We start from the raw sequence: 24,770 nt of genomic DNA on the forward strand, positions 1-24,770 counted from the left end.
ATAAAAACTAAAGGTATATAAAGTACCTGACAGTCAACAAATGACCAGTAAATGAATGATACAATTAAAAATCTCTCTTATTCAAGGCCATAGAAGTTTCTCCATAAAAAAAGTTAAAAATAGGACCGATCAGAGACAAATAAATTAGAATTGGGGAGGGGAGTGAGATCAAAATGTATGAGTGAAAAACTTCCATTAATACAATGCCATCACCTATAACAATGTATATTTTTTAAGCACTATACATACACTTCCTTTACAATGAAAATGCATATGTTCAAGTGTCCAAATGTCTCTGGGAGAACCTTACAATACTGGGACAGTTTAAGGTACTGGCAAACTGAAGCAAGGGAGAGGCAGATGCCTGCCACTCAGTGGCATACCCTTACCTCCATTTCCTCTAAGGAAGCAACGTTTCCTCATCCTTCATCAACTGTTAGACCCGGGCTCATTATGTGTAGACCCTGAAAGAGGTACTTGTCTACAAAAGGCACCTAGCTTTCAAGAGGGTGTTAATTTAGGGATTTAAAAATTTCACCTAGGCTTTAATTCAAAAATTAAAAAATTACATATGTAGCTAAGGACATGAGGAAATGTGGAAAAAAGAAAACAGTTTGATATATTAGAATGCTCAGATTGCAGATAGTTTTTATCTCAAAAAATAATTTCCAGGCTGGGCACAGTGGCTCACACCTGTAATTCAGCACTTTGGGAGGCCTCAGGAGGTGGGGGCGGATCACCTGAGGTCAGGAGTTCAAGACCAGCCTGGCCAACATGGCGAAACTCCATCTCTACTAAAAAAAAAAAACAAACAAACAAAAATTAGCCAGGTGTGGTGGCAAGTGCCTATAATCCCAGCTACTTGGGAGACTGTGGTGGGAGAATCTCATGAACCCAGGAGGGGGAGGTTGCAGTGAGTCAAGATGGCGCCACTGCACTCCAGTCTAGGCAAAAGAGAATTTTTGTTATTGTTATAGATTATAACAAAATTTTTGTTATTGTTATAGATTATATATTAGGTTATATATAATTTTTGTTAAACAAATTTTTGTTATAGATTATAATGTACATAATGACAAATAAACATTGAGAAAACATGTTTCAAAATGCATGTTCATAAAAAGCTTTGCACAAAATGACATGTCAAATGGAAAAAGCAAGGTTGGCATCCAAGTTGTTAGCTTATTCACTGTCTCCAGGCAGAGAAAAATTAAGCACAGCACCAACTGTACGTTGCTATACCATAGGCGTAGTAAATCCGTATATTCTGGAAATCAGGAAACCAGATTAAGCAATCAGATTTAAGACATGATCAAGCTTAAAGATATACTAAATATATTCTAATGTTGATAGGTTTTATTAAAATGCACATACTAAAACTTCACAAAATATCTTTAACATTTTTTACGTATGATTGTTACCTCTGAAGGTCTTATTATATGCCGTTTGCCTCTTGGAGCTTCAAAAAATAGTTGTTCTTTGGCACCTGAATTAACTTGCAATAATTTTCCTGTTACGATAGAATGAAGTAGAGAAACAATTAAACACTGACTTTATCTCTTTATTATAAAATGAGAAGCATGGCTGCCAACATTTTAATTCATTTTAATCAAAGTCTCATAAATTGAGTAAATACATTTAGAATTATTCAGAAGGGGATGTACAGCCAATTACATGATGTGGTACAAACCCCAAAGCTGTGATTTTTAGAATATGGCTTCATCAAATTTGACCTTGAACATCCTTCAAGTAACAGAAGAATAAAGCTTGATATGTTTTACTCTGTTGCATTGAAAATAACTACAGTTTTCCAAAGCCTGAGAAAAAATAAACTTTCCCCTCTTTTTCCCAGTTGCCTCTCAGCAAACTGTGTTGGCAAGAATGATGGAATTAGAAGATTACAGCAATCAGAAGTAAAAACCTTATTGTGAGCATTCATTCACATTTACTTAGGTCTAAATTCTAAATTTGCCTTTAAAGTTTAGAAACAGAAAGAACACACAAAACAAACTATAAATGCTCATTTCTTCCCTACCCTTCAGTCTTACTTGAAAATTTGAAAAGAAATCCTGGACTTTCCCCAAAGAAAATGTTGGGCAAAATAGTCTTTCAGTCTGATGTACAATTATAATCTTGGATTTGATGTTTAAAAGTTTAGATTTCCTAATTCTCCTCCTACAATGGCAACAATCTTGTAAGGCTTAAAATGTAAATGACTCAAGATAGATACATTTCAGTATTTTTAGCATTTTTTAAAAAAATTATAAAAAAATTTAAACATGTATAGAACAAGAGTATCAGGAACCCCTGTATGCCCACTGTCCAGCTTCAGCAGCTGTTAACACATGGGCAACCCTGTTTCATGAACCTCCACCCTAGATTATTTTGAAGGAAATTTCAGACATAATATTTTACCTATAATTCACTGTACATATACATAATATTTCTCCTTTTGCTTTTTCCCATAATTATGTATATTAAGTAGTCTTGAAATATCTTTCTTAGAAAAATAATACCAATATAACTCCTTGGTTTAGATTGTGTTCCGTACCATTTAAATATGCACCACCTTGATCTAAATCTAGTTTGGCTAATTTTTTTGGGGGGGGGTGGGCGGGAGGGAGGGGATAGAGTCTCACTATGCACCCAGGCTGGAATGTGGTGCAATCTTGGTTTACAACAACCCCCACCTCGAGTTCAAGCGATTCTCCTGCCTCAGGCTTCCAAATAGCTGGGATTACAGGTGCCCACCACATCCGGCTAATTGCTGTATTTTTAGTAGCAACAAGGTTTTGTCATATTGGCCAAGGTAGTCTTGAACTCCTGACCTCAGGTGATCTGCCTACCATAGCCTCCTAAAATGCTGGGATTATAGGCATGAGCCACCACACCTAGCCTAGCTTAGCTAATCTTAAATCATCTATCTACTTCTATGTGATAACTAAAAATAAGGTTCTCTCAATTTCTAAATTGACAACTTTAATCATTTCTAATTTATTATAACACGGTAATTAAGGGATTTTTCCTTGACTCAGAGCAAATGTATCTGAAAGTCTGTACTGTGAAATGGGCACTTCTTCTGACTTTATGGCTGAATATATGTAAGTAAGCAAAGAAAAAAAGGGAGTTAATTACCTTTGGCTATTTAGAATTATAAGAAAACGAGTAACCAATCCTTTTCTGATGAACTAAATACATCTGTAAAGTAATTCCAGTTTTAGGACACTCAAGAGTGACTGCAAATGACAAAGCATGTGGACAAACAGTTAAAGGATTCATTGAACACATTCTTCGAATATAGCTAATTTTAGACAATTTTTTGGCCATGAGACACTAAAAGAACTCAGAGGATTGTAATCCTCAGATAAATCCCAACAACTCACTCTACACCACAGTTTCAAAGACCATATTTCACTTAAAAGCAAAAAGGAGAAAAATCTCTCTATGGGGTAATTTATGATTGCAAAAACATTCGAGAATCTAAACACATAGACCAGAACCGGAAGTGCTGTGTAGCGTTGTAGACAGCTTGTGGGGTCCCCATCTAGTCCGTGCCCCTTCCCCGAGAACTGTCCCTGTGGTCACATTTGTACTCTGGGGGCAGACGTTGACCCAGAAGGGGCCAGACACATACCGGGCTGGGTAATCAAATTCTCTCTCTTGGGAAACTGGAATCTGAGAGGCTGAATTAGCAGGTGCCTACTGGGATAAGATGTGGATTTGGGGCCTGTGGGTGGCATTCTGGGGCAGCTGAGACTGGGTCATGTGCAGATGAAGCAGAGAAAGCCGGCTTGTGCAGAGAGAGGAGTCAAAGGCAGAGACAAGACCCAGAAAAGCAGTTGCTGCTGAACTTGCTGCCTAAGAGTGGGAGAGGAGGGGGAGGGCTGCTTGCTTGGTTCCTGCATGTTTTCCAGTTCATTTCTAAAGTCAGTACCTTGGCAGGTGTTGCTTCCTGCTTTTGGATTCTATAAAATATCTCCACATCTTTCCAATAAACTCATGTTTTATTATTATTTTAATATTTAAGCTGGTTTCCAGCCTGGGCAACATGGTGAAACCCCACCCTAGTAAACATACAAAAAAAAAAAAGTTATCTAGGTGTGGTGGCAGCGCCTGTGGTCTCAGCTGCTTGGGAAGCCGAAGTGAGATGATCTCTTGAGCTCGGGAGGCAGAGATTGCAGTGATCTGAGATCACGCCTCTGCACTCAACCTGGGTGAGAGAGACGCTGTCTCAAAAAAAAAAAAAAAAAAGAAAAAATTCAGCTGTATGAGTGGGTTTCTGTTCTTTGTGATCAAGGATGTGAAGAAGAAAGAAACCAAACCAAAAAGCTGTTCTTCTCTTAGGAAGGAATAATGAAGGGTATGTATTTTTTTTTAACCCGTAAGTTTCTTTACTGCCATTAATACATTTTTTTAAGCATGAGGCAATATTTAGGTCACCATTCCTTTTTCTCTCTGCCTGCTGCTCTGTATGTATAATATGGATGGACGTGTGTGTGTGTGTAAAACCACTGAAATATTCTGAGGATAAGGAGCAGAAGCAAGAACAAAAACTGTTTAATGCATTTATAATTGCTCTTAAATAACAGTAATCCTATTCTTTCAGAATCACATTTTTATTCACTGGAAATATCTGCTCACACAGATTAAAAACTGAAAGACACCCATGTCCTTACATCACACATCTTGCAGGTACCATAGAGCTTTGCAGCCCACAAAGTGATCCACATACATCATCCCAGCTGCTACATAAATTACAAGTTAGAATAATTCCAACATTGGCACTAAGTGTACCAAACATCAGGCCATTTGCAATGAAAATGGGAAAGAAATGTCCTATTATGGCTCAAGTTGTTTTTTTTTTGTTTTGGTTTGGTTTTCTCGAGAGAGAGTCTCATTCTGTCACTGAGGCTGGAGTGCAGTGGCACAATCTTGGCTCACAGCAATCTCTGACTCCTTCGTTCAAGAGATTCTCCTGCCTTAGTCTCCCGAGTAGCTGGGATTACAGGCACCCAACACCACACTCGGCTGATTTTTGTAGTTTTAGTAGAGACGGAGTTTCACCATGTTGGCTACGCTTGTCTTGAACTCCTGACCTCAGGTCGCCCAACTCAGCCTCCCAAACTGCTGGGATTACAGGCATGAGCCACTGCACCCAGCCTTCAAATTGTTAATTTGTAAAAGATTTATAGCTTATTTCTGGAAATGAACTTATAGCAACTAGAAAATATCCTTGTATTTTTTTCTCCCTCCATACATTTTTTCTTTCTCAAGCCTTCCATGCCAGAGCTTTCATTCAGGGGTAGCTGATGTCACTGTAAAAGCCCAATGCAGTTTTTGGTTTTCCAAGGACCTGTAGTTGCCATGGGCACAAGAGGCTGCTGAGGCTGGCAGCCGTGCCATCCCCGCCCCTGATAAGCCAGCTGGCTCTGGCAAATGCTGCCACTATTTTCGACAGGATCAAAGGCATGAAACAGATCCCTGCTTCTAAATTCTGCCCTCAACCCTGCCAGACCATGGAGGCCGCTGCTGTGAAAGCTAGGCTGGTCTTGAGGCAGCACGGCACATTCTCAAGAGCAGGCATTTTGGGGACTGGGATGTCAGGAATGCAGGAATATCAGGATGACACGTCTCATGGCTAGTGGAGTTAGATCAGGGAAGACTCACAGGCATACTTGCTCTTATTGTCCAGATGGTGTAACTCCTCCCCAAGATGCACAAGTGTCTCTACTATTCTCAATCCACAGCACGAACTTGGCCCCACCCCCTCACCAGACTCAAGGGACCATTAAGATGAGAAGCAAGGTGGCTGTTCAAAGACCTTTGACTCCACCCCTCTCCTCCTCACTCCCAGTGCCCTCTCCAGCATCCTGAGCTCTAGGAGGCTGGCCTCAGGCAGAATTAAGGGACTATGGAGGTTTGCTTCTCTTCCCACCAAGTGATGGCTCCACATTGAGGGACTCTACACAGACTTTCCCCCTGACCCCTCCACAGCAGCACTCCCCAGTCCCGGCTGAGATTGTGTGCTTTCTGTCTGGAACTTACTTCTCTTTACATCCCCAGCGTCTGACACAGGGCCTATACATTTGCAGAATTAAGAACAAACAAACAAACAAGCTCCCTAAATGCAAATGAAACTCACAATGAGACACATTTCACACCCATTAGGACAGGTACTATCAAAATAAACACATAAAATAAGCTTTGGCAAGGATGTAGAGAAATTTGAACCCTGTATACTACTGGTGGGAATATAAAATGGTAGAGCTCTAGGGGAAACAGTATAGTAGTTCCTCAAAAAAATTAAAAATAGAACTACCATATGGTTCAGCAATTACACCCTTAGGTATATACCTCAAAGACTTGAAAGCAGGGTTTTGAAGATACATGTGTAGATCCACGTTCATAGCAGCATCATTCACAATGGCAGAAATGTGGCAGCAACACAGGTGCCCATCAACAGATAAACAGATAAGCAAAATATGGCCTATATGTAAAATTCAGTCTTGAAGGAAATTCTGACACAGGCTACAACATGAATGAATCTTGAGGACATTATGCTAAGTGGAATAAGCTCACTACAAAAAGACAAGTACTGTATGATTCCACTTATATAAGGTACCTAGAGTGGTTAAATTCATAGAGACAGGAAGTAGAATGGTGGCTGCCAGGAGTCGGAGAAATGAAAAGTTATTTAATGGGAATAGAGTTTCAGTTTTACAAGATGAAAAGAGCTCTGAGATGGAGGTGGTAATGGCTGCACACCAATGTGAATGTCCTTAATTCGCTAACTGTACACTTAAAAAACGGTTAAGATGGTAAATTTGTTATGTATATTTTATAACTAAAATAATTCTTAAGAAATCTTCCCAGTTGAAATTTACTCTTTATATGTCCTCTTTTCTCTTGACTCTGCACTTCCTAATAGAAACAATAATGGGTTTTAACCCCTAATAGTTATTGAATCAGAGAGAGAGAGAGAGAGAGAGAGAGAGAGAGAGCGAGAGCGCGTGTGTGTGTGTGTTTCTAAACAATCAGACCCTATTATACCTGGCAAAAGAATAGCAAGATAATAAATAGGGAGAAATCACTGCTTAAAAAAAAAAGAGAGAGAGAAAGAGACTATCAAAGACAGGTCTGAGAAGCAGCTGCTTTCATCGGCCTCACCAGTTCCTAGATAACTCACAGTGCCCTGCCTGGTCATAAATGCTGGTCTAGCCCTCGGCACTGTGGCCGGCTGGCACTGCCCTGACATGAAAGGGATTTATCTGATATCCCTTTGCCCTTGTACCTTGTATAAATGCAATGAATTGCATGCTCGCTTCTCTAGCTACTGCGCTGTATAAAACTGCTGAATGTTGTAAAGCTGAAATGAAGTCCAAATTCCAGCGTGGCAAGTACAGCTACAACTAAATACCTGCCTGGCAGAGGGTTTCCGAGACTGGGTCTACGGCCACTACCCCAAGAAATACCTGGAAAAAAAAAAAGGTTCTGGTGTATCTGGAATAACCTTTTTGGCTGAGGCCTCCATCATCTTTCTCCTAATTTGAGTTGCTCCAAACCCAAGCTCACTTCTTCTCCCCAAGATGGGAGGGAATGCCCCACTCCAGATGCCTCAGAGTTCCCCAGGACCTGCAGGACACAGTTCAGCGTGAACCTCCACTCCGTCCCAGCCTGCCTCTCCACATGCCCCTCCCTTCACACCCTTAGCCACTCGGCACTTCTACTTCTGGATCTTCCCACCTTTGCTATTCATTTGCCATATTCCTTTTGCCTGGAACGGCTCTTCCTTGATTTCAGTATCTGGTGGATTTCTCTGCATCTCTCAAGATCGACCTCAAAGGCCACTCCCTTTCACGAAGGCTCCATGGATTACCCCCTAGAAGCTTTCCCTCAGAGCATACACTGGGCTTGGTGTTTTTCTACCACAGTGGACTACAACTTCTCTGAAGGCAGGAATGCTGCCCATTCCCAAGTGCCTGCTCCAGACCCTTAATATCAGCCGAGTCTTGAGGACAGGATTTACAAGTGACTCACCCTATAGCGTGATGTTCCATCCTGGGTACTGAACACTGCTGTGGCCCATTCTGAGTCCCTGCTCACCATCTCCCCTGTGACTCACTGCTGCTTACTCACACGGTACCCACTCTGTACTCTTGTATTATTTATGGACAAGTATGTCTCCCTCACTCACTTTTAAACTCCACAGGGAGCAGGAATCATGTCTTACTCACTTCCAGAGCCTCCACATTTGCTAGCTTAAGATTTTGCAATACCATAAAAGCTAGATTTATTAAATAGACAAATCCTCATGACAGTCGTGGGCATTACTTGGAGGAGGTGGGAGTAGGCTGGGAGTTTTATAGAGCAGAGAACTTTAGGCAAGCTGAATGTAGATTTCTACCCCTGCTGGAGGAGGAAAATTGCTATGTCCTTTTGAGCGGTTCTCCAAGAGGTGGAGCTTTGGTTGGAAAAGGGAAACCAGCCAGGAGGCGGAGGTGGAGGTGGAGGGAGGGAGGTGGGAGGTGGGAGGTGGGAGGTGGGAGGTGGAGGGAGGGAGGTGGGAGGTGGGAGGTGGGAGGTGGGAGGTGGGAGGTGGGAGGTGGGAGGTGGGAGGTGGAGGAGACCCAAGACAAAGGGAAAGCACACCCAACTAAAGGTGAGGTGGTGGCTTGCTATGATAACAAAAGCATCATGCATCTTTAACCGTCTGAAAACTCAATGGCTTGAATAGTGACAACAACAATCATAAGCATAAACAGATGGAAAAAGTATTCAAAATGTTAGCACCTGAGTTGTAAAATCACAGCCTTTTATATTATTGTGGGGTTCCCCTTCCCCATTTCTAATACTCAACTGCCATTCTCTCAGGAAACAATGTATACATGGACATTTTTTTTTTTTAAACACAGAAATTCTGTTTTAAAAGCTGCAACATACTTTACCTCTAGAGTCCCAGTCAATGTGTGTAATATAACTAGAAGCACCTTTACAGATGCCAACCCTTTTGCTTGTAAGTACGTTGTAAATATCCACAAAGTTATCATGGGATGCCACGGCAAGGTATTTTCCTGTATCTACAAAGAAAAATGTGGGGTTAACAACAAAGCATTTAATACAGGAATTTACTTTCAGGAACTTAGTATTTTAAAAGTGGGGAAACAGTCAAAGAAACATTTAAAATAGTCCATTCTTGTAATTTTTTATCCCAAGACTGTGCTATTTTAAAAAGTATCTGCCGTCATCTTCACCTTTTGAAAACTTAATATCAGAGATCATTTCTTTTCTGTGATGGAAAGAGACCATGTCTTCAACAGTGTCAGCATTTACAACCAGGAAACTCCCATCATTCAAGCCAACTGCTAAGGCCTTCCCATCAGGGGAAAAGGCACAGCATCTTCCACCTACAAAGGAATCCGCAAAGAACACTTATTAGCCAAAACTCCACTGTCAAGCAAACCACATGAAGAGGTGAAGAAATCTGATGATGTGCATTATGCATGGACATGTGACTGCTTTAAATCAACACTACAGTTGTGAGGACTAAAACTTCATAATTTAAGACATCTCTTGGCTGGATGCAGTGGCTCATGCCTGTAATCCCAACATTTGGGCAGATCTCTTGAGCCCAGGAGTTCAAGACCAGCCTGGGCGACATTTCCTAGGTTAAAAATTAGTTGAAAAGTTATTTTTTGTGGAGGTAAAAGCCCACCTCTACAAAAAAAAAAAAAAATACAGAAAAATAGCTGGGTGCAGTGGCTCATGCCTGTAATCCCAGCACCTTGGGAGGCAGAGTCAGGTGGGTTCCTTTAGCTCTGGAGTTCAAGACCAGTCTGGGCAACATAGCAAAACCCCATCTCTACAAAAAATACAAAAATTAGCCAGGCATAGTGGCACATGCCTGTGGTCCCAACTATTCAGGAGCCGAGGTGGAAGGATCGCTTGAGCTTGGGAGGCAGAGGCTGCAGTGAGTAGTGATCGTCACGTCACAGCACTCCAGCCTGGGTGACAGAGGGAGACCCTGCCTCAAGAAAATGAAATTAAACATCTCTTCTCCCCAGATCTAAGGACAATGATCATAATATCAAAAATACATTTTCAACTTCTGTGAAGTTCATTCATTCATTTATGAGCATTTAAATACTTGCGGTTTTCAAAAGATAAGTGGAGTAAATGGAGAAAAGGAGTATAGGGTTAATATACCCAGTATCTTTATTGCCAAGAAGAGAGGTAATATTTAAGAATAGGAGTTCTAAAGTAAAATTTCCATAAACCGTTTTTTAAAATATTATACCTTACATAAAACTTGTGTTAGAGGACCTCGTTCTTTCAGTTGCTCCAATTCTCTGATCCATGGATTGTTAATACTTAACTCTAGAGGTGAAAGATCCTGCCTCTTCTGTCACGGGAACAATGGAATCTGAACATTCTCTCGAGGGGTATCTGGAAAACTAATTGGCACTAGGGTGATGGTGCTGCATGAGCCATGTTTTCTACTGCTTTGTAGGGTCACAAAGACATTGCTGAATCGGGAGCATGGACTTTGCAAAGGTATGCCTAAAAGGAAACCTATTTAAGAACATGCCTCCCTCTGCCACCATTTTTATTGTCAAAAGTTGAAAGCACAGCCCCAGGGATAGGACAGCGAGGTAACCTTGTGCTGGTGCATTCAATACCAAGCATCTCCACCAGCTTCTCTGTTCGTGGTATGCTGAAAGCTATATTCTACCCAAAACTTTAAATTTACTCATCCATATTTATTCATCCATTCACTTACTATGAGCCTGGTGTTCCAGTACTTAGACAATAAAACTACAACCTGCCCTTGAAGAACGTCATCAAGATGAGATTAACCACAATCGATCGTACAGACCAAGACACATTTGAGAGTGAAAGGAAAACTATTAATAATCATACCAGAACAACAGGGGTAAACTGGGTTGAATAGTTATCCTATCTAAGATAGGCCAATAGTTATTCTTTTCAACTAATTTTTAACCTAGGGAATAAAGTCCGTTGACCAACATTCAAGTCCTCCATAGTGGGGACCTGGCCTATCATTCCCCCAATACAAACTAGTGGCCAAAATGATTCCCGCTTGTAGCGATTAAGAGCATGGGCTTTGGACTTAGATTTGGGAAATCCTGCCTCCACCATTTACCAATTCCAAGGGGTCCAGTGTAAAGAGAAGCAGTATGGCAGAGGGAGACAGAGTCAAGCAGTGGCCACAGCTGTGTTCTCAGAGTCACATTGCATGGGTTTCAATCTGGTTCCATTACCTACTGACTGTGCAAACTGATTAAGCTCCCTGTGCCTTGGTTTTCTGTCCTGTAAGTGGTAATAGTAACAGCCTTACTCATGGGGTTCCTACAAAGACCACATGGGAAGAGCGGGCATAGTTGCTGGCTCAGCCATAGTGGCCACCATCACTATTGTTACTACTGTTTTGACACTTTTATTCATTACCCTAGAATGCAATCCTCATGTCTCATGTCTGCTTATAAAATTACTCAGTACAAGTACTTTAGGGCCAGACCCCAACTTCTTCCTTCCCTCTTAAGAACTTTTACAGATCCTTCAAGCCTCAGCTTTCATCACCTCCCCCGATGAAGCAGTTCCAGGCAGTAGATCTCCTCTGAGCCTCCAGGGTACTTAATGCCAAATATCTTCAGTTTGTCCTTCCACATCCCCTTTTTGCCCTTGGGCACCCTGCTCTGTGCCTGAAGCTGTCCTGCATGGACAGCGTCAATGGGCTCCCCTATCCTCTGTTTCTGGTTTAGTTGGGCCAAGGGGGAGCAGGGGTGGGAGACTAGAGAGATGGAGGAAGGATAGGGAGGCTGGGCCACTTATTCCCCTGGCTGTGTCCCTCAGGGTCACTGCATGCTGGCAGAGTCCCTTGGCTAACAGTCGTGGCTCCTCTCAGCTTGCCCTCTCACATGCTCTCACACTACAGGTTGCAGCAATTGACCCCTCCTCCTGTCTCTCCATGCCCAGGGCTAGTGAGAAAGGCTGCTGTTACTAGCTGCATAGTGCTGCACTGTCTTGGTCATTTCCTCACACCTTCCCCAGCCCTTTATAAATAGTCTCATTTTAAAGACTCCTCAAATTACCCAGTTTGAATGGGACAGAATCCTGTTGCTGGGACTCGAGCCCTGTCCATCTCTTACACTAGAGATGGGACCATTCATCATGGGATCCTGCGTGCCTGCCACACAGAAGCCATTTAATCAATGTTTGCTGGATTTGTACCTCAGTACATCTCTTAGTTCTAGCACATATAGGTGTTCAGTACATATTTACTCATTTCTTAAGTATTATTTTTCTATATAATTGACGTTTGTTTTCAAGTAACAAAGTAAGTTCTGGAGACCATCCGTCACAAAATAAACAGCATTCTTTAGAAGCTGATGCATTTCAATTGACTGCCACAGCTCTCGATGAGAAGAGGAAGGACATATTGCCCCCAGGTGGCAAGTGTCTGTGCAGTGCAAGGAAAATGAAGTGAAAAAACGGAGCTGGATTAGGCCAGCCTTCTGGAAGAATTCTACATGTGCTTAGTTATGACTATAGCAACCAATATAAAATTCCCATTGCCCAGCACATTTTGGGGCATATAACAGGTGTCCTCAGTAAATATTAATTAAATGAGTGAATAAAGCTGACACATACTTGTAAATACTCTGACAGATGTGGACGGTGGTGTTATGTACCTTTTTTGAGTTTCCGTACTGCCAGCATACGGTGCTGGGCGGACAGTTCCCAGATGCGGAGTGTTTTATCATCACTCACTGTTGCACAGATGGGCAGGAGAGGGTGAGCTGCCAACCCCCACACTTCTCCTTCCATGTGCCCCTGTGGGAGAGGAGAAGGGGCAACATGAACTCCACTGATGCCATTTGCCTAGCCCTTCTCTAGTCGGAGGCTGCATGTTCCGTCCAAGAGTAGCCCTAACAGGTACAAACTGGAATAAACACACTTTGAGCTTCCTTAAACCAAAATGATCACCCAAAATAATTCTTTCATTTGAACTTGAATCTATAGCTGGACCTACATGATAGTGAGAATCAGTCAATTGCAAAGCAAAACACGAACTCATTGCTTATTGGTTTTGTTTACAGGATGCCAAACATCTTTCCATTTGGAAGCATCTAGGTAAATGGTGAAATGTCTCCTTTTTATCCTGCTGTTTGATACTAAATAAACATAGTATATATGTACCCTCCTAGTGAAGCAGCTTAATCACAAGGACACAAACCACTCCCTTCAATTAAATCATATTCTAAAACATGCAGGTACCACCCATTCGTGCCAGTGGAATTGAACAGCAAATTCTCATTATTTATGCAATTTTAGTCCTTTGAATATGCAGCATTTGGCAGAGCAGAACTCAAGAAAGCTAAATTTTCATTTCAAGTGTTCTCGGCATAGCTCAGGTTCCGCATGTGTTCACAAATTGGTCTGTTCATGTGCCAACAATGAACATCAAAAACTGAAAGGTGCTTAATAAGCACTGGACCAATTCCATATACCTTTATCTTAACACAAACACACTTGGCTGGCTTAGAATAGTAACTAGGATAAAGCAGTATTTTTTAAAAATGAACACTTAACAGCGAGAAAATGAATTAGATTCCCGTAATTTTTTCACTCAATAATACAGTGTAAAGATTAGTGCTACAGAACAATAAAATAGACTAGATTAACTGTTTACTGAATTTTTGCTTTTTAGTGGCTAATTATAAAAAGGCTTGGCTTTGCTTAGTAAAGCGAAAAGGAAGCCCACACACAAGCATCTGAAAGGTGTTTGTAGCTGGAATGCTTTGGGGAACAGGTGGCTTTCCAAAGAGAAAGTGGATGATTCCAAATTAACTGAGAAGCTATTTGAGCAAGACAGTAATTTGGCAGAAGATGTGAAGTTCCAAATACAGCTGACATTCAAATATGAGAAAATGAGGGGCTGAAGGGTACAGACATTGTTTTTGAATTTATTGGATTTGGAATTCATTGGATGTAGAACACCCAACATGCCCAGTTTTCTAGTTTTCTTCTCTTCAGAAGCCTCCCAGCCCCAGAGTCACGGTCAGGGGACAGATCAGAGGCAACCCCACATCCCCCCAGACCGACTCTGCTTGAAGCTCTTCGACAGACTGAGCCCCTTTGTGCATTTTACTTAAGAAAAGAACTGTGGGACTCAGAGATCCTTTTAAGCCACTGCTTTATAGTGTTATCAAAATTATATTTCCTTAATCTGTATATTTTAATCCCCGTGTCACACAGGAACGGACAGTAAGCGAGGCATGCTTGAAGGATCTGGAAAGGCACAAGGAAATGGGCTTAGGATCCTCCTTTGCTGATCACCCATAAAGCTGATCATAAACAGGTGCACAATTGTGAGTTGACTCTTCAAAGCACACATGATGGGCAGTGTCCTAACCCACCACCTGCCATTCTCCCCTTCCCCAACCTCATTTTTCTCTTCAAAAATAAGCAATCTATTCCAACTGTGATTGGATTGCCTTGCCACCAAAACTGGCAAAGGGGTTCTGAAATCTCTTCCCAGCAGGACAGTCCATCGTCTCACTCACACTGCCTCTACAGTTCCTTCACTTTCCCTTGGTGTCTACTGTCTCTCAGAGCAGGGGTGTGAGGCAGTCCTGGGCAAGCAGGAAGCCCTTATTCCACCTCGCATACACCTAACACAGAACAGAACTGGGCAGAAGTCCAACAAACACTGATGAAACTGAAATGTTGAGGTCCACCAAAGAGGAAGTAGCAAATAAGAGAGCAGAAGAGAAAAAAAGAGATGCTGAAAAAAATAGGGAGAGAATGGTACCCATTTAGGTGGCAAAGATGATAACCAACATCTGGTCTGAAGCTTCCACCAGCTCAACCAGCCACCCGATAGCTCAGGCGGCTTTTCTAAGAGACGTGGGAACAGCCTGGTGAGGTGAAAAAGAAAGGGCTCTGGCAAACTTTGGTTGGAATCCCAGCTCCGCAGTTCTTAGCATGTGACTGAGTAATTTGCTGGGCTTTGGGTCCCTCAGCTATAAAACAATTTAACAGTGCAAATCTATTGCGGAGATGAGACAGAAATTGTGTTCAACAGTATTGCCTGACACACAGTAGGTGCTCAATATATGGTAGCTGTAGTTATTTTTCTTATTAGAGCAACAGAAACAAATAGCGGAAGAATAGAAGGTAGAAAATTAAGAAGTGAAAAGCCTTTATCAAGCAAAAAGCATATTTAAACCAAACTACCTCAAGTGTAACACAGTACATGATAAAGAGAGAAAACAAATTTTAGACCTTACGGTATTATTTACATCATATGAGAGCATAAATCTTCCAAAATATCTAGCAATATATTTACATCATATTAGACCATAAATCTTTCAAAATATTAACAATATAGCATACACAGAAACAATTCACATTCTCAACCATTTGGAGATTAAAAAGTACATAAATACTCTTCAGTAAAATTAAATTGAAAATTATGGCCAGAAAAAGAAAGATTTAGTTTGGAAGAAAACAACAAAAGCAAGACAGCTGGAGAACAAAGACATCATGCCTCAAGGATGCATCTCCTGCCTAGTTCTCCAGCCTGGCTGCCAGGCACGACCAGCTGCAGAGCTTTTGAGGTTTGCTTTGAACATAGATTTTTTTCTTTAAAACACAGATTTATTCAGGATATCCAGGGTGGGACTTGGGCACATGTGTTTTTAAGCCTTGCAGCATTCTGAGCAACAGTGTAAAGGCACGTCTGTTTCCAGCATTCAGCAAATCAGAGGGACCCTCTCAGTGAGATTTTGAGATTCACTCCTTATACAGCAAGCCTGCAAGCATCACTCAGAGATCAGGGAAAGGAGGGGAAGCTCCTGCACTGGAATCAGGAAGTTCTGATTATTCTTATTATCAGTGTATTTTCTTTTCTCTCCAACTTCTGAACACACAACCTTCACCCCCACCACGCTTCTTCCACCTATAAACACAGTCTTATCCAACACCGAACTGGGCAGGATTACCTATGCACTTCCACACGCTACCACATCCCACCCCTGAGGTGGGATTTTATCATTTCTTGGCTCCTAAAGCGTTCTGTTACATTTATTTTAGTTCGATTTTACCTACATATGACGATTTTACCTAAATATGGCTTTTGAGTGGAGACAGAGATTAAGGAGGATGCAGTGCGTTTACGTGGATCAAGACTGAGACTAGAGTGAGGCCCACATTCCAAAGGGGCATTGGTGCATTTGGTGAGTGGGGAGCAGGTAACTTGTTCGTTTTATGGATGGAAAGATTGACAGGACTTATACCTAAGGCACCTCCTCCACACCTGGACCCAGTTTAGATGATGAGATTCTGGACTCTGAATCCTGTAATGGGGTGAGGCTATTGAGGACCTTTGGGATGGAGTTAAAGAATGCTGTATGTGGTACGGACAGGAGTAACTGGTGGCCAGAGGGTGGCCAGTGATGGTGACCCTCATGTTCCTCCTGGTTTTCACAATCTTGCATAATCACCTCCCTTTGAGCTTGGTATGACCTGTGGCTTGTTTCTAACAGAATATGGCAAAGGCGAGGGAATGTTCATAATTGCACATATGTGATGACATGATTACATAACGTAAGATTGTAGTGTCTATTTTCTTCCCTCTGTTTTTGGCTTTGAGAAAGCAGCAATGTTGGGAAACCCTATGTGGCAAGGAACTGTGGGCAGCCTCTAGGAGCTGAGAGTAGCCTCTGGCCAACAGCCAGCAAGAAAAAAAAAAAAGGCCTTAGTCTTATACTTTCAAGGAAGTAAATTCTGCCAGCAGCCTGAGTGAGCTTGGAGGAATCTTCCCCAGTGCAGCCTCAGATGAGACCATAATCCTGGGCTTTACTGCAACCTTATAAAACACTAAACAGAGGAGCCAGTCAAGCTGTGCTCAGATTCTGGATCCATAGACACTGTGAGATAATCAATATGCATTATTTTAAGCTGCTAAATTCGTGGCAATTTGTTACACAACAATAGTTAAGTATTTCAACACTTGTGCAACCCTAAGGGTGAGTGACCCCTTAGGTTTTGCACCCTAAGCAACAACTTTGTCTCATTCTAGTCCCAGCCCTGATGTGAAGCACGTTTAGGATATGTACAAACAGTACCTGAACAAGCAGAGTCATTGGGCCACTCTTATCAATTTCCAGAATCTCTCCATTTTTTGTTCCCACCAGGATATGTCCATGTCCCAAAGTGATGGCACGAATTGAAGGGTTATCTTCCAAAAGCAAGCCTAGGGATGGAGATGGTATAGTTCGTAAAATAACAAAAACGACTGCTTGTTGGTATAAATTCAATTTTTATAGCTCCAAAGAACTAGGTACTAGGCAGTCAGCCTTGGCATTTCTAATAGGGGAAGAGAGTTCTGAACACAGAAGGGAGAGAGAATTGATTGACTAATAGTTTTCTAAAAACTTTAGTATTATCTTCTTCATCCCTCTGAACACAAAGATCTCTATTATATTTTTGGGAATGGCACCTTTTGAGCTAGTTGACAATGCTGATCTTTTAATGGCATATGTCTTCAAGCATCTTTCAAACATATCATCCCAGAGCTCCACAATGCCGTCCTTTCCACCTGTTACAAAGCCCTGTGAAAGCACACATGGGAGGTGTTATATACACATCACAACGACCAATCACCCACTCGGCCCCAGGAGGATTCCCCCATGGGTAAGGGAGCTTCGTGTGTGGTATCTTCCATATCTTTCCATATGAGATGGAAAACCCTGGTGGTAACAATCTTCAAATAATATTTTCTGGAAGCATCTCTCCCATACTTCCCTAGCAGGATCAAACACATCCTCATCATGTATCCATTGCACTCTCTTCAGAACACTGCTTGGCAGTTGGCCCACTGATCAAGGACGGCTGTGTGTGTGCCCAGTCTCCCAACCAGAATGTGGTTCCTACAGAACGGAACCAGCCTCAAAACCCAGCAGAGTTTCTAGTATCTCACATATGCTGACAAAATGGATTGAAATTAACATCACAGTTTAAAATTATTGTTAAACATTTAAAAATAAAGTCATGTCTAGAAGAAAACATCATTATTTATTAAGAGTAACTCAGGTACTCTGTGTAATGAAACCATTCTACTATTTCATTCAATACACATGATTTCCATAATTAGAATCCAGATTAATTTTTACAAAAACTTGGAAAGCAAAAATCTTAACATATTGGACATTTTTTTTACTGAACACTGATCTTTATTCCTGTTCTAAGCTTATGATTTTTTGGCTTTACTAATTTTCCTTTCTGGTAATTTATTATACATACCAACAACTATTCTTAGGTTTTTTTTTGTTTTTTTTTTTTAAGAAAAAAGCTGAGTAATTCATTGCTTCCTCAGCAACTTTTAATTTAATGCATTTTTATGAAGTTTACAAAGAAATAATATTTTGAAGTTTGTAACATTAAATATCTTTATTCTTATATAGAATTTGTACCCAGGAAAATTCAATCCCCAAACAAATTTTAAATGCAGTGTATTACATTGTGATACCCTTGTCTTTTCCCATGATTTTGCAGTCGTATTTACCAAACAACAAGAGCTTAAACAAGTTATACCCTATTCATTTCTGGGGCTACAGAAATTCTTTACGCTTCTTTGCCCTTTTCTAATACTTGCAGTTTAACCAAAAACAAATTTGCTGGTAAAAAAAAAAAAAAAAAAAAAAGCTTAGCCACTAAAACAACCATTTTCATTGCACATCTAACAAGAACTACTTTTGTAGTAGAACCAACACATTTGCCTAAGGACAGGAAAATGAAAAATGAGGCTTGGGTTAGGAGTAGTAGGTGGCTTAAACTGGAGGTCAGAGGGCACAGATGAGGTGGTACCACCAGCAAACTGGAAGTAGCTGAAAAGAAGCAGGTATTTGCTGGCAAGTTGATTGAAGAACGTATTTTAAAACACTGAAGGTGCTACAGTTTAAATGTTAGTCCCCTCCAAAACTCACGTTGAAATTTAATTGCCAGTGTAACAGTATTTAGATTTGGGAGGTTTCAGAGGTGACTAGGCAATAGGGGTCTGCCCTCATAAGCAGATTAATGCCATTATTGTAAGAGTGGGTTAATTATAAAAGGGTGAATTTGGCTCCTTCCACTCTTATTGGGCCTTCAGCCATTGGATAACACAGCAAGAAGGACCTTCCCTGTTGCAGCCCCTCAGTCTTGGACTTCCCAGCCTCCAGAACTGAGAGCCAATAAACTGCTGTTCATTATAAAGCATTATAAAGCACCTAGTCTCAGAAATTCTGTTACAGCTGCAGAAACAGACTAAGACAGAAGGTAAGTGTAACCCTTGTAAAGGAACACTGCAAGGCAAGTAGACAGACCAGGGCAATGAAGACAAGCTTGAGTGGAAATATGGCCAGTGAACAGTCTTCACTCTGACATTCTTGTTAAAGCTCAGCCTTTCTACACAGGAGCAAGCTGGTTAGGGATATAAATTTCTGTCACAGCAAATGGATGTCGGGAACAATAATGTACACTTGGTACCTCCCAGTCTCTGCCCATTGTGTTACCAAGGAGGAAGGGAATGCTGAAAATATTTATCAGGACTATTCTACTGCTGAATGTCCACATTTATTCCGGGACTTCTTAAGGGACTCTTTTATGAGTGAGAGCCAGGAAAAGCACATGTGGAAAAAGTGGAGAGAAGTCGCATATAAACAACTATAAATGAAATTATAAAAGCATCTTTGCTTTCCTCCCTATTGTCTCTTGACTGAGCTTTATGACAACTATTTCCTAATTCAGACAGGCCTGTTTAAGGTACAGGCTTCCTCTTGGTGGGCCTTAAGACTACCTTACAATTTTAGAAGGCTGATGAGGAAAATGAATGCTGAAAAGCAGGCCATACCTTATCCAATGCATACATAGCAAACACAGGCCCATCATGAGCTTTCACCGTCTTCAGTAGCAGAATGTCTTTCCAAATGAAAATATCTCCAGTAGCTGCTCCTGAGAACACTAGATCTTCCATTCGCCCATAAGAAACACACATCATCGTTTCTAATTTTCCAACATTTCCAAAAGTTCCTCTTTTAGAAGTGAAGCCCCCACCTAGAGTGGACAAAGAATAGTTATTACTTTAAAACATCTGATACTTCCTATGGTCATGTAGAACGACTACTTCCATGAGAAACCTGGTGTGTCTTCATTATGTTTATACATAAAGATGTCTAAAAGTGGCAGAGAACATCACAAAAATATTATAAGAGTATTCCTCATTCATTCATTCTTTTTTTTTTTTTTTTTTTTTTTTTTGAGACAGAGTCTCACACCGTTGCCTGGGCTGGAGTGCAGTGGCGTGATCTTGGCTCACTGCAACCTTGGCCTCCCAGATTCAAGAAATTCTCCTGTCTCACTCATTAACTCAGTGTTTATTGAATCCCTACATGTGGTAGACACTGCACTCACTGTTAGAATATAAAGATGAAAAGAGGGTTCCTGTATTCAATGAACTCAGAGTCTAGCTAAAGAGAGGGCTCAATATGCATCTCAGTCCAAGACATGCATCTAACCAAGGCTTGGCACAAGTTTTGTGTCAGCCAAGAGAAAACATAACGAAGTACCTGGAGGAGCAAGGAAAGTCTTCATGAATGCTGACCAAAAACAACAAAATAGTACTGACTGTAAATATAAGCATGTCGTATGTGCTCTGCTTATTTATCACAGCAAATTTCGGGTGAGAAAAATGTATTGCTGTGTAGGAAAAGGTAGTACATGGGACAAGCCATTAGATTTGTCCCTTACACATTCACATGTCCCCACACTCCCTGTCACTGAGAAATGCAGCTTTATTCAAAACAACCATGCACAGGCTGGCTCTCCAGACATATTGGGTGGCATTACCCTCTTTTAAAAGCAAAATGCACTGGAACAGAACCTTATTCACATTTTGTGCTTAATAAGATTGGGCTTGGTACCAAAGCTGATATGAGGAATTCAGATTCAATTGTATAGTGAGAAGAATAAGATCTCCTCTATGTTTCCTCACGCTTATTTACTCATCAGTATTATCAACATTAAATCCACCAATATTTATTGGACCACCTATTGTGGGCAGACTCAGGGTTTAATTCAGGTCTAAATTCAGTAATAAATAAAGGAACCCTCCAAATCGATAAAATTTTATTAGCTCAACCAAAATGATTATTTCCTGTGCAGTAGTCTAACATAATTACTGCTTTTGGAACAGATGACTAAATATGAAAATGATTATTTTCGCAGCAGAACATTTTCCGAAGCTTTCTAGGTATTGATGAATATGCATAGCATCACATAGTGTTCTAAGCTTCAAAGCATTCTAAGTGAATCTGGGAGAGAATTTTTTTTTTAGGCACTGTTTTATTTTAGATTGCAGAGACAAGCCAGGTAGTAGCGACAGTTTTGTTTTGTTTTTCTTTCCAGCTTGGGTAAAGCTCTCAATCACATAAATGATAAACCCAAACAACAGTACCTGCTTGTTGCCAGAATTTGATGTGCTTTATCCCAACGGTAACCAGTTTGTCGACGTGGTGTGGGTTACACTTTACCACAAATATCTTATCTTTATGTCCTCTGTAAGAAACAAATAGGAAAAGAATTCTAGTTTGGATGGAAGCAATAACAGAGTTTTACTAAAAGCATGCATTTGGTCTAACTTTAAGCACATCTAACAGGACAACTAAATTAGAAAATGGTTTAAAATACACACAGGTGTCCACATTAAAATAATGAGCCTTGGCTTTTCTTTGCATGTTTGAACCCTTTCTTCTTACTCTAATATTGCTATCAAAGTTTATTTACTTATACTTAAAACAAAGTAATGAAATATTTAAAACATCATGATGTCTCCATGAGATAAAATGAATGCCAGCGATCAAAAAAACTCAAAACCTAGCAGAAGACAGGAAATAACTAAGATCAGAGCAGCACTGAAGGAAATAGAGACACAAAAAACTCTTCAAAAAATCAATAAATCCAGGAGCTGTTTTTTTTAAAAGATCAACAAAATAGACAGACCACTAGCCAGATTAATAAAAAAGAAAAGAGAGAATAACCAAATTGATGCAATAAAAAACGATAAAGGGGATATCACCACAGATTCCACAGAAATCCAAACCATCATCAGAGATTATTACAAACAACTCTATGCACATAAACTAGTAAACCTGGAAGAAATGGATAAATTCCTGGACACCTGCAACCTCCCAAGCCTAAACCTGGAAGAAGCCGAAACCCTGAATAGACCAATAACATGGTCTGAAGTCGAGGCAGCAATAAAGAGCCTACCACCCAAAAAAAGCCCAGGTCCAGATGGGTTCACAGCTGAATTCTACCAGACATACAAGGAGGAGCTGATACCATTCCTTCTGAAACTATTCCAGACAATCCAAAAAGAGGGAATCCTTCCCAAATCATTTTACGAGACAAACATCATCCTGATACCAAAACCCGGCAGAGACTCAACAAGAAAAGAAAATTTCAGGCCAATATCCATGATGAACATAGATGCAAAAATCTTCAATAAAATACTGGCAAACCGATTGCAACAGCATATCAAAAAGCTCATCCACCATGATCAAGTACGATTCATCCCGGGGATGCAAGGCTGGTTCAACATACGCAAGTCCATAAACGTAATTCACCACATAAACAGAACCAAAGACAAAAACCACATGATTATCTCGATTGATGCAGAGAAGGCTTTTGACAAAATTCAACAACCCTTTATGCTAAAAACCCTCAATAAACTAGGTATTGACGGAACGTATCTCAAAACAATAAAAGCTATTTACGACAAACCAACAGCCAATATCATACTGAATGGGCAAAAACTGGAAGCATTCCCTTGGAAATCTGGAACTAGACAAGGATGCCCTCTCTCACCACTCCTATTCAATATAGTACTGGAAGTTCTAGCCAGAGCAATCAGGCAAGAAAAAGAAATAAAGGGTATCCAAATTGGAAAGGAGGAAATCAAATTGTCTCTGTTTGCAGATGACATGATTGTATATCTGGAAGACCCCATCATCTCAGCCCAAAATCTCCTGAAACTGATAAACAACTTCAGCAAAGTCTCAGGATACAAAATCAACGTGCAAAAATCACAAGCATTCCTATACACCAGTAATAGACTTCAAGAGAGCCAAATCAAGAACGAACTGCCATTCACAATTGCTACAAAGAGAATAAAGTACCTAGGAATACAACTAACAAGGAACGTAAAAGACCTCTTCAAGGAGAACTACAAGCCATTGCTCAACGAAATAAGAGAGGATACAAACAAATGGAGAAACATTCCATGTTCATGGTTAGGAAGAATCAACATCATGAAAATGGCCATACTGCCCAAAGTAATTTACAGATTCAACGCTATTCCCATCAAGCTACCAATGACCTTCTTCACAGAACTGGAAAAAAACACCTTAAACTTCATATGGAACCAAAAGAGAGCCCGCATAGCCAAGTCAATTCTAAGCAAAAAGAACAAAGCAGGAGGCATCACACTACCAGACTTCAAACTATACTACAAGGCTACAGTAATCAAAACAGCATGGTACTGGTACCAAAACAGAGATATAGACCAATGGAACAGAACAGAGGCCTCAGAGGAAATACAACATACCCACAACCATCTGATCTTCGACAAACCTGACAAAAACAAGCAATGGGGAAAGGACTCCCTGTTTAATAAATGGTGTTGGGAAAACTGGCTAGCCATGTGCAGAAAGCAGAAACAGGACCCCTTCCTGACACCTTACACCAAAATTAACTCCAGATGGATTAAAGACTTAAACATCAGACCTAATACCATAAAAACCTTAGAAGAAAATCTAGGCAAAACCATTCAGGACATAGGTGTAGGCAAGGACTTCATGACCAAAACGCCAAAAGCAATGGCAACAAAAGCCAAAATAGACAAATGGGACCTAATCAAACTCCACAGCTTCTGCACGGCAAAAGAAACAGTCAGTAGAGTGAATCGGCAACCAACAGAATGGGAAAAAATTTTTGCAGCCTACCCATCTGACAAGGGGCTGATACCCAGAATTTACAAAGAACTAAAGCAGATCTACAAGAAAAAAACAAACAAGCCCATTCAAAAATGGGTGAAGGATATGAACAGATACTTTACAAAAGAAGACATACGGGAGGCCAACAAACATATGAAAAAATGCTCATCATCACTGGTCATTAGAGAAATGCAAATCAAAACCACATTGAGATACCATCTCACACCAGTTAGATCATTAAAAAATCGGGAAACAACAGATGCTGGAGAGGATGTGGAGAAATAGGAACACTTTTACACTGTTGGTGGGAATGTAAATTAATTCAACCACTGTGGAAGACAATGTGGCGATTCCTCAAGGACCTAAAAATAGAAATCCCATTTGACCCAGCAATCTCATTACTGGGTATATATCCAAAGGATTATAAATCATTCTACTGTAAGGACACGTGCACACGAATGTTCATTGCAGCACTGTTTACAATAGCAAAGACCTGGAACCAACCCAAATGCCCAACGATGATAGACTGGATAGGGAAAATGTGGTACATATACACCATGGAATATTACGCAGCCATCAAAAACGATGAGTTCACATCCTTTGTAGGGACATGGATGAACCTGGAAACCATCATTCTCAGCAAACTGACACAAGAGCAGAAAATCAAACACCGTATATTCTCCCTCATAGGAGGGTGTTGAACAATGAGAATAT

The 24,770-nt window shown here is 40.7% G+C and overlaps 1 protein-coding gene across 6 annotated transcripts in view; it reads right to left on the reverse strand.

Annotated features, from left to right (window-relative positions):
• Positions 1–24,770, reverse strand: part of EML6 (EMAP like 6) — a 298,470-nt gene that overhangs the window by 59,216 nt on the left and 214,484 nt on the right. For all 6 annotated transcript variants that reach the window (XM_074400077.1, XM_074400066.1, XM_074400057.1 and 3 more), the window contains 8 exons: positions 21,518–21,618; positions 19,916–20,118; positions 17,525–17,636; positions 17,151–17,278; positions 12,711–12,852; positions 9,252–9,404; positions 8,946–9,077; positions 1,422–1,510 (listed from right to left, as the gene is read on the reverse strand). In XM_074400077.1, the coding sequence (XP_074256178.1) occupies positions 1,422–1,510; positions 8,946–9,077; positions 9,252–9,404; positions 12,711–12,852; positions 17,151–17,278; positions 17,525–17,636; positions 19,916–20,118; positions 21,518–21,618 (1,060 nt within the window). The remainder of the gene's footprint in view (positions 1–1,421; positions 1,511–8,945; positions 9,078–9,251; positions 9,405–12,710; positions 12,853–17,150; positions 17,279–17,524; positions 17,637–19,915; positions 20,119–21,517; positions 21,619–24,770) is intronic.

This window comes from Saimiri boliviensis, chromosome 1, assembly GCF_048565385.1.
Source record: "Saimiri boliviensis isolate mSaiBol1 chromosome 1, mSaiBol1.pri, whole genome shotgun sequence".
Classification (NCBI taxonomy): Eukaryota; Metazoa; Chordata; class Mammalia; order Primates; family Cebidae; genus Saimiri; species Saimiri boliviensis.